The 12,862-nt window shown below is 36.8% G+C and overlaps 1 protein-coding gene across 21 annotated transcripts in view; it reads left to right on the top strand.

The window, feature by feature from the left end:
* Positions 1 to 12,862, top strand: part of DST (dystonin) — a 288,304-nt gene that overhangs the window by 184,192 nt on the left and 91,250 nt on the right. For 20 of the 21 annotated variants that reach the window (XM_072332861.1, XM_072332859.1, XM_072332857.1 and 17 more), the window contains 5 exons: positions 4,071 to 4,223; positions 5,488 to 5,721; positions 5,983 to 6,267; positions 8,344 to 8,889; positions 10,227 to 10,403. In XM_072332861.1, coding sequence (XP_072188962.1) covers positions 4,071 to 4,223; positions 5,488 to 5,721; positions 5,983 to 6,267; positions 8,344 to 8,889; positions 10,227 to 10,403 — 1,395 coding nt within the window. Of the gene's footprint in view, positions 1 to 97; positions 245 to 413; positions 630 to 815; positions 963 to 2,006; positions 2,241 to 4,070; positions 4,224 to 5,487; positions 5,722 to 5,982; positions 6,268 to 8,343; positions 8,890 to 10,226; positions 10,404 to 12,862 lie in introns of all 21 variants that reach the window. The other variant, XM_072332868.1, reaches the window with a different exon arrangement.

The raw sequence follows: 12,862 nt of genomic DNA, 5'->3' as shown, positions 1-12,862 counted from the left end.
AATAATTTAAAATAAATTAGAATTGAAAGAAGAAATTTTATTGCCTATTTTCAAGTCTGTCAGTTCCAAAAGCCTTATTGTTGAAATCCATTTTCAGGTTGATGGAGAACAGGAATGTTTAAAGTTAAGAGAGAAAATACAAGAGCATTTGGCAGTGCTTCAAGAGGTGAAAAGACACCTAGAAAATCAGAAACCTATTAGTAGCAACCTGGAAATACTAAAAGAACAATTAGAACAACTAGAGGTCAGTAAATTATTCTTTATGCTTGTACTTCAGTGATGGGAGCTAGGAGAAGAGCTGAGATGGGGAGAGGGGAAAAAAGAAAGCATTCAAATTTAATTAAAGTAAACCAGATGTAATATCTTCCTTGCTTATTAGTTTAATGCATTTTGAATATATATTGTTTTTGTAGTCATTTGAATCAGGATTGGCTACCTTTGCAATTATCCTAAAAAAAGACATGAAGTTGATAGAAGAGTTCTTAAAGCTTCGCCACAAAGATACTCCTGAAGAGAAACTTAAAGAGCTGAAGATAAGCTATGACTACTTGCAGGAAGCATTTTTTATGGTCTGCGATACATCTTCAAAACGAGCAAAACAAATAGTCTGTTCTATTGACTCAGAAATGGTATGTTTTTATCGGTGTACATTTGTACATTTTGTCTTGCTTTTCTTAAGGTAACTCAGCTAAGATGTTAGAAGTTTTCTTTTAAATCTGTATACAAAGTACATGCATGATTTCATTTAGTGTGATAGAAAATGCATCAGGACTCCAGGGGCTTAAATAAATGAACATACAACTTCCCTTTCCTAGTCTAAGCTTGCAGAAATGCACCAGCAACTTCTAAGCAAACTCCAGACATTTTCAGACTGGATCACAGAACACGATAAAATCATGAATGACTTCAAAGTGAATACTGATGACATAGAAGATATGAAGCAAAGTTTACAGCTACTCAAGGTAAGTATTCTTAATGGCAGATGTTGGTGCTTCTGGCAACTGTTACTGTGTAGTATGAACTACTAGCTAGTAGCTCATTAACCTGGAAGGCAATTACTTGATGAGCTGTTGTACTGATCCATGTACTGTTGATTTGCATTTTTTCCTTAGAATTTTTGGAGATTTTGACTCACTGAGAAAACTATCATTTCTACTTATATTTGTTGTAATAAATCTTGCCCTTCTTGGCAATCTGGTTTGTGTTACAGATATTTCAGTTATTAATATTATATATATATATGTAATAAATCTTTCAGAACATCTTTATTCATAAGATCCATGTTCTGTACTGAAGTTTCATTAATTTTAATTAACTGCAATTAACTTCTGAGAAGACGGGGAAAGATAATAAAAAAAACCCACAACCTCTTAATTACCTACTTGAGTGAAGTGAGCTTTGAAAAACAAACCAGATGAATTTTTAGCAATGCTCATACACCTCTGTGTATAAATGTAAAAAAAGAAAACCCATAATTTTACTGCACTTTAATAGTGTTCCAGTTTGTGTTGTATAGTTATAGGGGTTGCAAGGAGTGCAGCTTTGGGCAGAATTTGATACACTGCTGGAAACAGAGCTTCTCATTGTGGCGTTAAGAATGAGAATACATTCAAGTAAATATTTTAACATTTCTAGGTTAGACCTAGAACCTAGGAAACTTAAACCAAACCTGCCTTTTCAGTCAGTGTATGCTCACCATAAATTCTCTATTGTTGAAGGTCAGCCAGTTCTCAGACATCCATGAGAAGGCAAAAGAAAGAATAGATGTTATCAAGGTCTTATTTATTATCTGCTCTTGGACTGCACTGGAGGCAAGCCATACACAAATTCAGATCCCTTAAGGGAACGTGCCAGAATGATTCTGACGCGGGCTTGATTTACTGTGGCTGAAGTGTCTCTCAAAAGCATTTTTGGAACAGGAGCTAGGTGCAGAAAGTAGTGATTGTGTGGTTTATTTGTGCTGAATGTGTCCTCCTTGCTATTCATTTCCTTGTCTTTACTTACAGAACACTGCTGCAGACGTTGCTCGTACAAAATTACAACTGGAGTCCACAGCATTTGATGTTCAATTCTTCATTTCTGAACATGCCCAGGATCTTTCTCCTAATCAGAGCAAACAGCTTCTGAGGCTCTTAAATACCATTCAGAAATCTTTTCAGGAAGTGCAGGAAACTGTAACATCTCAAGTGGAAAGTTTAGAGACTCAGTTACAGGCAGCGCAAGAGCTGGGTGATCAGAAGGTTTGCTTTTCTGTGTAAATGTATGCTGAGTGTTTTTGTCTATGGGTGAGGAATTTTAATACCAGCATGCAGTATTTAAGTGTGTTCCTACCTTCTCAGTTTCACTTCAGATACATTCATAGTTCTACAAAGATTGCACTGATCTGGTGTGGCCACACCTCGAACACTGGATGCAGGTTTAGGTGCCACAGTATAAGGAGTACATAAAGCTGTAAGAGAGCATCCTAAGGAGGGTTATGAAGATTGTGGAGGGTCTCAAGAGCAAGGCACGTGAGGAGCGCTGATGTCCCTTGGTGTGCTCAGCCTGGAGCAAAGGAGCTGAGGGGAGGCCTTCATGGCAGCTTCAGCTCCTCACAGGGATGGGAGGGCAGCCCTGAGCTCTGCTCTGTGTGACAGCGACAGGACCGGAGGGAATGGCATGGAGCTGTGTCAGGGGAGGGGCAGCTGGGAGTGGGGGACAGAGTCTGTACCAGAGGGTGTGGTGGGCATGGAATGGGCTGCACAGGGCAGTGGGCACAGCCTTGAGCTGATGGAGTTCAAGGAGTGTTTGGACAGTGCTCACAGACATTGGGTTTGAAATTTTGGGTAGTCCTGTATAGAGCCAGGAGCTGGACTTCATGATCCTTGTGAGTCCCTTCCAACTCAGGATATTTTATGGTTCTACTAAGTCTGAAGAGTTGTCATTTTTCTCTTTCATTGGTACAACCACAGTTCACAGAAAATGTGTGTTAGGTTAGGACAGGTACAGTTTCAGGCATTAGGATCTGTTCTTTTACATATTGTCCAAATAGAGCAGTGAACTCTTGTCCTCTTCTGGCTGCAGCTATATTAATCAACAAGTCTACCATCCCACCACTGCTTATCACTTCTATCCTTCTGACAGTTTTCCTCTGATTTGCTATGTCATCTGCTTGTGTGATCATTTTCTTGGGATTTAGGGTCAAGTACCAGGTTTGCTTAAATTTTTTTACCATAGCTTGTCTTGACTGAGACAGGTTAGAGGGACAGAAATAAGAGTAAATCAGATTTCTGATTGTAGAGGTGAACTTTGGAAAAACCACGAGTCAAGCTGGTACAGTTGAGTCTTGAGCTGGCATAGCTGCAGCCACCTTTGTTTTGATAGTAAAAGAAGGGTAGGATGCTGCTGTATGACTGCATCTCCTCCTCTGTTATAGAAGCAATGTGAAGACTCAGAGTTGCCACCTCATCCCCCAGCTTGTGCATAATGAAAGTTGTTTCAGCATTTGAGGGCTTTGAGTTATTTTACTATTTGAAGAACATTTGCTTCCATTGTACTTTGACAAAGAAATGTAAAATTGAGGAGAGATGTAGATATTTTTCTAGGATGTGGTAACAGTAATGTTCTTGCATGTTTTGTTCTTTTCTACTGCTTAAGAAGTCAGCATTTTCTATTCAGGTAACATATGCATATCAAAAAGAGCTAACTCGCAATCACAACTAACCTCTGTTTTGATATCCTTTTTGCAGAATTAATAGTGTTTACCACAGGTTTCAAGCGGTTAAAGAGAATGGATTTTCACTCCTGTCGTTTGGAGATTTCATCTTTCACATATGTGCATGGCCAGACTTCTCTTGGGCAATTCCATCAAACATGGTCTCTTTTACTTACAACATATTTGAGGTTTACGCATAACTTCTATATGTTCATCTTGCTATTTGTACCACTGCTATCATGTTTACAGCATACTTTTTAAAAGATTGCTTTGCAATGTTGTTGTTTGAAGGTTAATTGTTATTTGAATGTCTATTAGTTCATGTAGTGAAAAAAAATTTTGTTTCATTGTTCAATTGTATTTGCCTTTAATATAGGACGTGGCTGAACGGCAGCAAGAATGCAAAGAGAAACTGCAAGAAATATGTGATATGCTTACGCAGACTGAAAATCGACTCATTGGGCAGCAAGAGTCTCTTGTTATTGGAGACAGCAAGGCTGAGCTAGAACAGTACCAGACCAAACAGGAGGTGTGTGCAATTCTAGTTGTGTAAATTAAGGAATGCTGAGTGCAGAAGAGAGTGATTAGACTTCTTTGTTGAATAACGAGATTATTGTGTGAGAGGAGAGTAACATAACTTTGTTTAACCTACCCAAAGTAAAGTCTTAGTGATGTGCCTTTAAACTGCTGCCCATGAATGTGCTCCAGTATGAAGCAGTGGGAGGTAAGAAACTTGGAAACTGGAAGACACTAGAATAGGATGCGTGTACTAGATATTTCAAGAAGCACTCATGTGGCAGTATGAAATCTGTTATATGATTCTTTATCTTAAGATTTTTTTTTTTCTTTCAAATGTGATAAGATTACACTTTTATCATGCTAAAATAATGTAACTAGTTTTATAACCACTATCATGGAATGTTTACACTCGCTTCCAGTATTTTGAGGAATTATCTTGTAAGGCTTTGGTTACAGTTCTGTTTTTTCTAGCAATGTTTTTGATCTCTTAGGTGTTTTATGGAGCAGAGTCCTTTCAGTTTGTTCATTTTCCTATAAAGACCTTGGCTTTCAGCAATATCTTGTTATCTATAAGCTTTTCCTCTGACCTGACAGACACTAACTCTGATTTTGATAGCTTTAAGACAGAGGGACTGGTTGCTTTCTTCATCATGCTCCTTCCCCTACTAGTGGTTCTCAGTAATTACAGGACAGAGCTCCAAATCAAGATTAGTAGAGATTGAAATTTTCTGATTCATCTTGCCTTGCTTTGCTTATTTTCAAAGTAGCACACCTAGTTTGTATAAGTTCTCTTTCTTCTCTTTTTTCTGTGGAAAAAAACATAGACACCTCAGGGCACCTGTTAACATTGTTTAACTGTCTGAGGAAATTAGAGCCTAAATGGGTGTATTCTTGGGAGAGAAGAAATAATACAGAATACATATATATATATATTTTTTCTTAAACGAATATCAATATCTTGATTGTCTAACTGACTAATATTCAGACTTCTGAATAGGAGTGTAAGCAACCAGAGTTCCAAATTGCAGGTTTTTTTCTTTTTTTCTCTTTTAAAATTTCTTAGCTGTGCTTGAAAATGATAGGGACAGAATGAGATGCAGCAACACTGTCAGATGTTGGACTGAATATTTTCTAATATTCCTGCCAGCTGATCAGTAACACAGCATTTATTCTCTGAAGTTAGAAAGGAGCAGTTTACCCTCAGAACAGAGGAAGTTGTAACAAGGTTAATCAGAAAGACGTGGGTTCATCTTTGGATTCTTTTTTCTCAAAAGGAGATACAAAAAGACATGAGAACAAGTGCCCAGACGTTGGCAGAGATTGTGAAAAATACTGAAAACTTCTTAAAGGAAAATGGAAGCAAGTTGTCACAAGAGGACAAGGCTGTTCTTGAACAGAAACTGAATGAAGCGAAGACCAAGTGTTTGCTCCTTAGCCAAAAGGCAGAAGAATCTAAAAAAGAACTGGATAAAGCTATGACAACAGCAATTAAGCAGGAAACAGAAAAGGTTATTTGTGCTTTTATTCAAACTTTTTATGTATTTTAGGGGATTCATCATTCAATTTGCTATATAATTTACTGAGGAGAAATAAAGTATTTCATTTGGGAGACTAAGAAACTGCTGCTTTATTTTTTTTATGGAATAAACAGTAAAATGCATGCCATTCAACACATTTGCATTGTTGATGTCTTTTAAGTAGTCTGTTTGCATATGGTATTATGTACTGCCTGAAGATTTCTGAACTGAAACTGTGTAATTTCATTGTAGGTCGCAGCCATAGAGCAGCTGGAAGAAAGTAAAAATACAATAGAAAACCTCTTGGACTGGTTATCAAATGTGGATAAGGAAGCAGAGCATGGCAGGAAATTTAAGCAGGCAATAGAACAGAATGGAACACACTTTGAAGAGGGAGATGTGAAGGCTTTGGAAGGAGAGGAGGAGGATGATGTCAATGGTAATCTGCTGGAAATTCAGCAAGACATTGAAACTCAGGTGGATGGAATAGTAAAAAGCACAGAAGATAATCTGAATCGGCAGTATCAGAAAGTCAAGGTACTGCTACTGGATTTATTCCAGTTATTTGCTAAGTGAGTCTGTCTTTATTCAGCAAGAGAGAATTCAATCACATCCTTTCTTTAATAGACTTTGTTACAGAAGATGGGAAGCTAGTGATGGGATTTTCAGTAGTTAGAATGTATTGCAAATTTGTCAGTACTTCAGTGTTACCATGAATGTTTACTGCAAAATAAGAAAGAACATATTTTCAATTGCTTACTTTGCAAATCCCAATGGTCTATTATTGTTAAGTTTTACAGGGAGATATTTGTACAGCGCAGTCAAATTTTTATTACTACTACAAGTAAATAAAACACAAAAAGCAAAAATATAAATTCCCACTTTTTGTGAAGCTTTTTTCAAAAAATCTTTGTAATGGCCAAATATAACGCCCTGCTTGTGAAGACTGACTTCCAACAGCTGCAGATAACAGTTTGCTGAAGTTGTAGTTTTTTACTTCTTACCCCTTTAACACGTTGGTAAACACTATTTAAAGGCTCCAGAAGGATGAATTTCATAAAACCACTCCAGAAGGATGAATTTCATAAAACCACAGTGTAGCATTTTAAAAACAGATTATCCAGATAAGTTAATTGGAGGCACTTAGCTCACTTTATGGCCTTTACCAATTTACAGTTGAACAACCAAGAACAACTTTTGTGTGTGGTTTGGTGGATGTGTAGATGAAAGTGATATTGCTAATTACTGATGTTAGTTTGAACTTCCTTTCTTATTTCTTTTTATTTCAATGACATTATTTCTTTTTCATAACGATTTTATGATTATTTATGTATGTATTTATTTATTTATTTACAATTCTTTCCTGTGCCCAATCTGGGTTTTAATCCAGTACAGATAATATAGGTAATATAGATATAGAGAGTCACACCAGTCCATTTTACATAGGAACTGAGAGCCTTCAAGACAAGATTTTTTGGTAGGATCAATTTGAAATGTGGATTTTATCTAGCATAGGAGTAGCTCCTATGTCATGTTATTTTAGATGATATTGAAACATGTTACATGCACAGAATGTTTCTTTATCTTTAATGTTAAAGGCTCTGTTTTATGATCAAGTATATTTGATAACAATCAGTGCTCTTGGAATTAAAAAATAAAGCTTTGAATGAACATGTTTGTTCATGCAGAATAGAACAAGGAAATATCTATACTCATTTTAATGTCTGATGCTTTCATTCCTTTTGGTATATTTATTCAAAATTGAATCATAGAATCACTCAGGTTGGAAAAGACCTCAAAGTTCATCAAGTCCAACCACAGCCTAACCATAGTAGCCAAAATCTAACAACCCTCCACTAAATCATATCCATGAGCACCACATCCAAATGGCTCTTAAACACATCCAGGGACGGTGACTCAACCATCTCCCTGGGGAGCCTATTCCAGTGTTTAACTACTCTTTCTGTAAAGAAGTGTTTCCTAACATCCAACCTAAACTTACCTTGGTGCAACTTGAGGCCATTTCCCCTCATCCTGTCACCTGTCACCAATGAGAAGAGACCAACCCTGCTCTGACTGTAAGAACCTTTCAGATATTGTAAGAGAGCAAGAAGGTCTCCCATCATATTTTACATGAAGTGGAACACTTCTGATTTAAAAAGTTGCCTACCTTTGAGTATTTTATTTGATGAATTCTATTTTGAGACAGAGAGCCAGGAAAATGTTGATAACATTAAATATGCCATCCTAAGTATTAAACAATGAACAAATCAATTATAGAGTATACATCCTCATATTTCCTAGTTCCACTGACGTTTCAATACTTAGTGGAGTATTCATGGGCTGTGCATTTGGCTAAAATTACCACTGGATGTTTCTTCAAATATTATAGCTGCACAGAAATGTAGTGACCAGGAGTCAAGTTTTTGCTTAAACTACTCAGAAAAAAAATGTTTTAAAAAGAAAAATTAGAAGTGCTGTTTCTTGCTTTGATGGGCTTCTTTTTACTCATCATTTCTAAGCAGGATTCAGCAGATATTTCAAGACAGCTTTTGTGTAATGAAATCAGTTGAGAAAGGACTGATCATGTATTTTTTCAATTTTTTCTTGCAGGCTCAACATGAGAAAATTATTTCACAGCAGCAGGCTGTCATAATAGCAACTCAGTCTGCTCAGGCACTACTCGAGAAGCAAGGACACTACCTTTCTCCTGAAGAGAAAGAGAAGATGCAGCGGAACATGAAAGAGCTGAAGGCTCAGTATGAGACTGCATTAGCTGAATCGGAAAGGAAGATGAAGATGACTCATTCTTTGAGAGAAGAACTTGAGAAATTTGATGCAGACTATAGTGAATTTGAAACCTGGCTGCAGCAGGCAGAACAGGAGCTTGACAACTTGGAGGCCGGTGCTTCTGACTTCAGTGGTATTATGATCAAATTGAAAAGGCAGAAGAGTTTTTCAGAAGATGTTATATCTCACAAGGGCGATTTACGGTATATTACAATTTCTGGACAAAGAGTTTTGGATGCTGCAAGGTCATGTAGCAAAAGAGATGGTGTTAAGGTTGACAAAGATGGCATCGATACTTCGGCTACTTATGCTGAAGTGCAAAAAAAACTGGATAGTGCTTCAGATCGTTTTAAATCTCTCTATACTAAGGTAAGTTTTTTTTACACAGGACAGGGAAGACTACTATGATTTTGACAACTTGTATAAAGAGGGGTTAATTAATGAAAATTTCTTAACTAAGAATTCCCCTGGTATTAACAAAATTCCTCTGGAAAAACATACCCACAAGAAGCTTTCCCAGAAGATCTGCCTTAGTTTAGTGCTGGGCTATCTAAGCTCTGAATGGTTGAAGTTTTCGACCTTGTTTTTAGTTTGAGTGTGAATGTAAAGATAAAATTGTGATATTATTTTTTTAAAGAACTTACTATTATCCATGTAAAAGTCCTATCTCAGTAACTCTGTGATCTCACTTTGGTTAACTTGCCAAATTCTGCCCTTCACATATATACATCTAGCATAGACATTAAAGAGATGCCTGAAGTATTTGACACTAAATATGCAGAGCAAGATCAGCATGAAGTTGATTTGTCTTGGTAAATCAAGGACTTGAAGCTTGCAATTTGAAAGTGAGCTCTTCCAAGTTGTGTGAAATCTTTCCAGTTGTAGATTGTTTGTACAAATATACTTTATATATATAATACATGTACGCACATGTGAGTTTATATGCTTGCATGTTGAATCTAAAGGCTCTTCCTTAGTGTCTTCTGTAACTGAGCATGTTACATATTTGCCCACCAGATGGTGATCAAGTACCAAAAGTAAATATTGAAACATAATGTATCTTAGGTTCAAAATAGAAATATTTTAATTAACTTTTAAAATATTATTTAAAATAGCTGTTTATAAATATTATGACTTGATGTGGTCAGATTTTGTGTGTGAAGAGACTGAAATGGTTCCACTGGCCTTTTTGTACAATGATGCACCGTATATTTTGGGAGCATACCAACATATAGGACTAATAGGAGGAGCTATATCATTTTGGATTTACAAGGCAGATGAGATATTATGAAAAAAAAACCTGTTTTCTGGATTTTAATGAACATACATGTACCTTCTGATTTTAGTGAAATTTCTACCTTTTTCTGCCTGTATTTTTGGTGTTGTAATGCTGATAAACGATCTTTAATTTGGAGAATCAAGAAGTTTTCCTGAAGCTTATGCTATTCTAGTACAGTGGGTTAGAGTACAGTTTGCTGTTTTGGTGAATTGATCCTAAATCACTCTTGAGAAACATAAACTAGAGGGAACCGTCCAGCCTGCCCACTGTCTTACCTTAGTTCAGAAATCAGTTAGGTCGGTGGAATAACAGCAGGAAAAAATCATGCAGTATTTTGGGACATTAGAACATGATTTTGAGATTGTTATGAAATACAATACAGATGTACTGTACTGGGTGTTACCATGCTTGCTTTCTACTCTTTTAGTGTAGCATCCTTGGAAATAACCTTAAAGACTTGGCAGATAAATACCAGCATTATGAAGATGCTTCATCTGGACTGCTGTCAGGTCTCCAGGCCTCTGAAGTAGCTGTGAACAAACATCTATCTGAGCCAATTGCCGTGGATCCCAAAAATCTCCAAAGACAACTAGAAGAAACCAAGGTGAAAAGCTTTAGAAAACAGAAGCACTTCTGTCCTAAAAGGAACTGCTTTCTGTCAGAAAAATCGTATTTTCTAATATAATCCAAGCGGCTGCAGGCCAAATTCCTGTCTTGCAAGTCTGCATGCAACGTTTATAGTTCTCAAGTTAAGCTGTCTAAAATGTTCTCTGAAAAGAACTAGAGTGAAATTAAAATGGGAGATGAAGATATCAGTAACAGTGATGGAAGCTAGATGTGTTTTCCAATGCTTAGCAAACAATAGGTGAAATCTGGCAAGTTTTTGAACTACTAAATCATTTAGCAATTCCAGTTTGCTGTGAGGATAAGACTTGTGAATGAGTTCCTGATGAAGAAGGCCATTTGTTGTCTCTGACACTTTTCTTCTATTCACTTTTTTGTTTTACATCATTATCCTCAGTAAGGGATCACACCAGATCAGCAGTGTCTGTCTGTTTGTCTCCTTCAGTTATATCCAGTACTACGTCTCCCATTAAGAATGGGTATATCTTGCAGTGCCCACAAAAACTTGTTCTTTTCTTTTCTTTTCTTTTCTTTTCTTTTCTTTTCTTTTCTTTTCTTTTCTTTTCTTTTCTTTTCTTTTCTTTTCTTTTCTTTTCTTTTCTTTTCTTTTCTTTTCTTTTCTTTTCTTTTCTTTTCTTTTCTTTTCTTTTCTTTTCTTTTCTTTTCTTTTCTTTTCTTTTCTTTTCTTTTCTTTTCTTTTCTTTTTCCTCTCCTCTCCTCTCCTCTCCTCTCCTCTCCTCTCCTCTCCTCTCCTCTCCTCTCCTCTCCTCTCCTCTCCTCTCCTCTCCTCTCCTCTCCTCTCCTCTCCTCTCCTCTCCTCTCCTCTCCTCTCCTCTCCTCTCCTCTCCTCTCCTCTCCTCTCCTTCCCCTTCCCCTTCCCTTTCCCCTTCCCTTTCCCCTTCCCTTTCCTCTTCCCTTTCCTCTTCCCTTTCCCCTTCCCTTTCCCCCTCCCTTAAGTAAAGTTACAGTCTGTCATTTTTCGACTGACTTTCATATTTTCATAAACACATTCAGTTATCGATACCATAATTTAAATGCAAATTCCTTTTTCATTTCTCAGTAAGCAAAGCTATTGTTCAGACTCTTCATCACTGTTTTACTTGTGCTACGTGGAGGGTCTGTGCTGGTCTGGTATGTTTGCTACTGACAAACAATAGTCAATGCCTCCGGGAAGGCAGATGCTTTCACCATTTTGCTTAGGATTGTCTGAAAAGCAGCAGATTGACCACATAGAAACTTTCAAATCTGCCACTGGAATTATCCAACACTTTGATATATGACACATCAGAGGAGACAAATAAATCATAGTGATTATGTAAGACATAAGAAAACCACTTGTTCTTTCATAGATGAAAGTGTAAATTTTGGACTTTTAACACTGAAACAATTGAGGTTCATTTGTGCTACCAACTGCTAGAAAAGTAGAAATAATACAAACTACAATTTGAAGCTCCATTTAAACTTTTGTTCCTTATGCCAAAACAAATTATATCCCTTATAATACCAATTTTCATGCAAGTAATACAAAAGGCGTGAGTACTGGGTTTCTTTTGTGAAATGCCTACGTGGATTACTTGCCACACAAAAGAGCACTCGAGGAATATAAGCAGGGAAGAATGGAAAGGATACAAAGTGTCTAAAGATTGAAAGGAGCAGAAAAAAGAAAAGCAGACTGAAGAAAGCAAGACAATTAATGAAAGCAAAACTGAGTATTTCTGCAGAAGTCAGGTGTTGCAAGTTAAAGCTGCCCCTTCTAGCCAACACATGCAGCAGATAATCCAGCTATACGCAGGCCTTGGTTGTTTGGTAGAGTCTAATCTTTTTATGGGGATTAAGTGTTCTTCAAAATAATCTTCAGTGCCTGTGGCGTAAGCATGCTTGCTTTCCATCGGCATACAAAGTTTTGTGGTTTTCTGGTATGTCTTGTTTTTTGTTGGTATTTTCTTTTTTTTTTTTTTTAATTTTTATTTTTTACAATGCAGTACATTTCTCAAGTGTAAGGAAAATTCCTCTCTATCTGAATTTTATTCTGTAAGTGGGGTAGCAAGAAATTTTTTGGCCCAGTGTTTTGCTATGTATATGGATGCTGAATTCACTGATATGACTTCATTGTCTTGGCATGGCGGATGGGATTTAATTGTATATTTATAGTGATAACATGTATCAGGAAAAAAAAAATGAGAGCTTGCTTCATTTTGAACTTCTACAATTCAAGTTATTCAAGACAAAGATTTATCACATACATTAGTACAGAGTCCTGAAATAGTTTAGAGGCTGTTCACACTGAAGTGCTTTTATATGCTGAAGAGAGAAAGCCACTTTCAAAAGTTGTTTCAGTTTCTCTGCTGACTTTAAGCCTTTAGGTCAGGTATCCTCTAAGCCTAAGTTAGTTCTTTGGTTAGGGAGAGAACTCTAGAATTCAGTATTTCTGGCTTCAGA

Source organism: Excalfactoria chinensis, chromosome 3 (genome assembly GCF_039878825.1).
Source record: "Excalfactoria chinensis isolate bCotChi1 chromosome 3, bCotChi1.hap2, whole genome shotgun sequence".
NCBI classification, from domain to species: domain Eukaryota; kingdom Metazoa; phylum Chordata; class Aves; order Galliformes; family Phasianidae; genus Excalfactoria; species Excalfactoria chinensis.
This window is presented reverse-complemented; position numbering and strand designations above follow the sequence as displayed.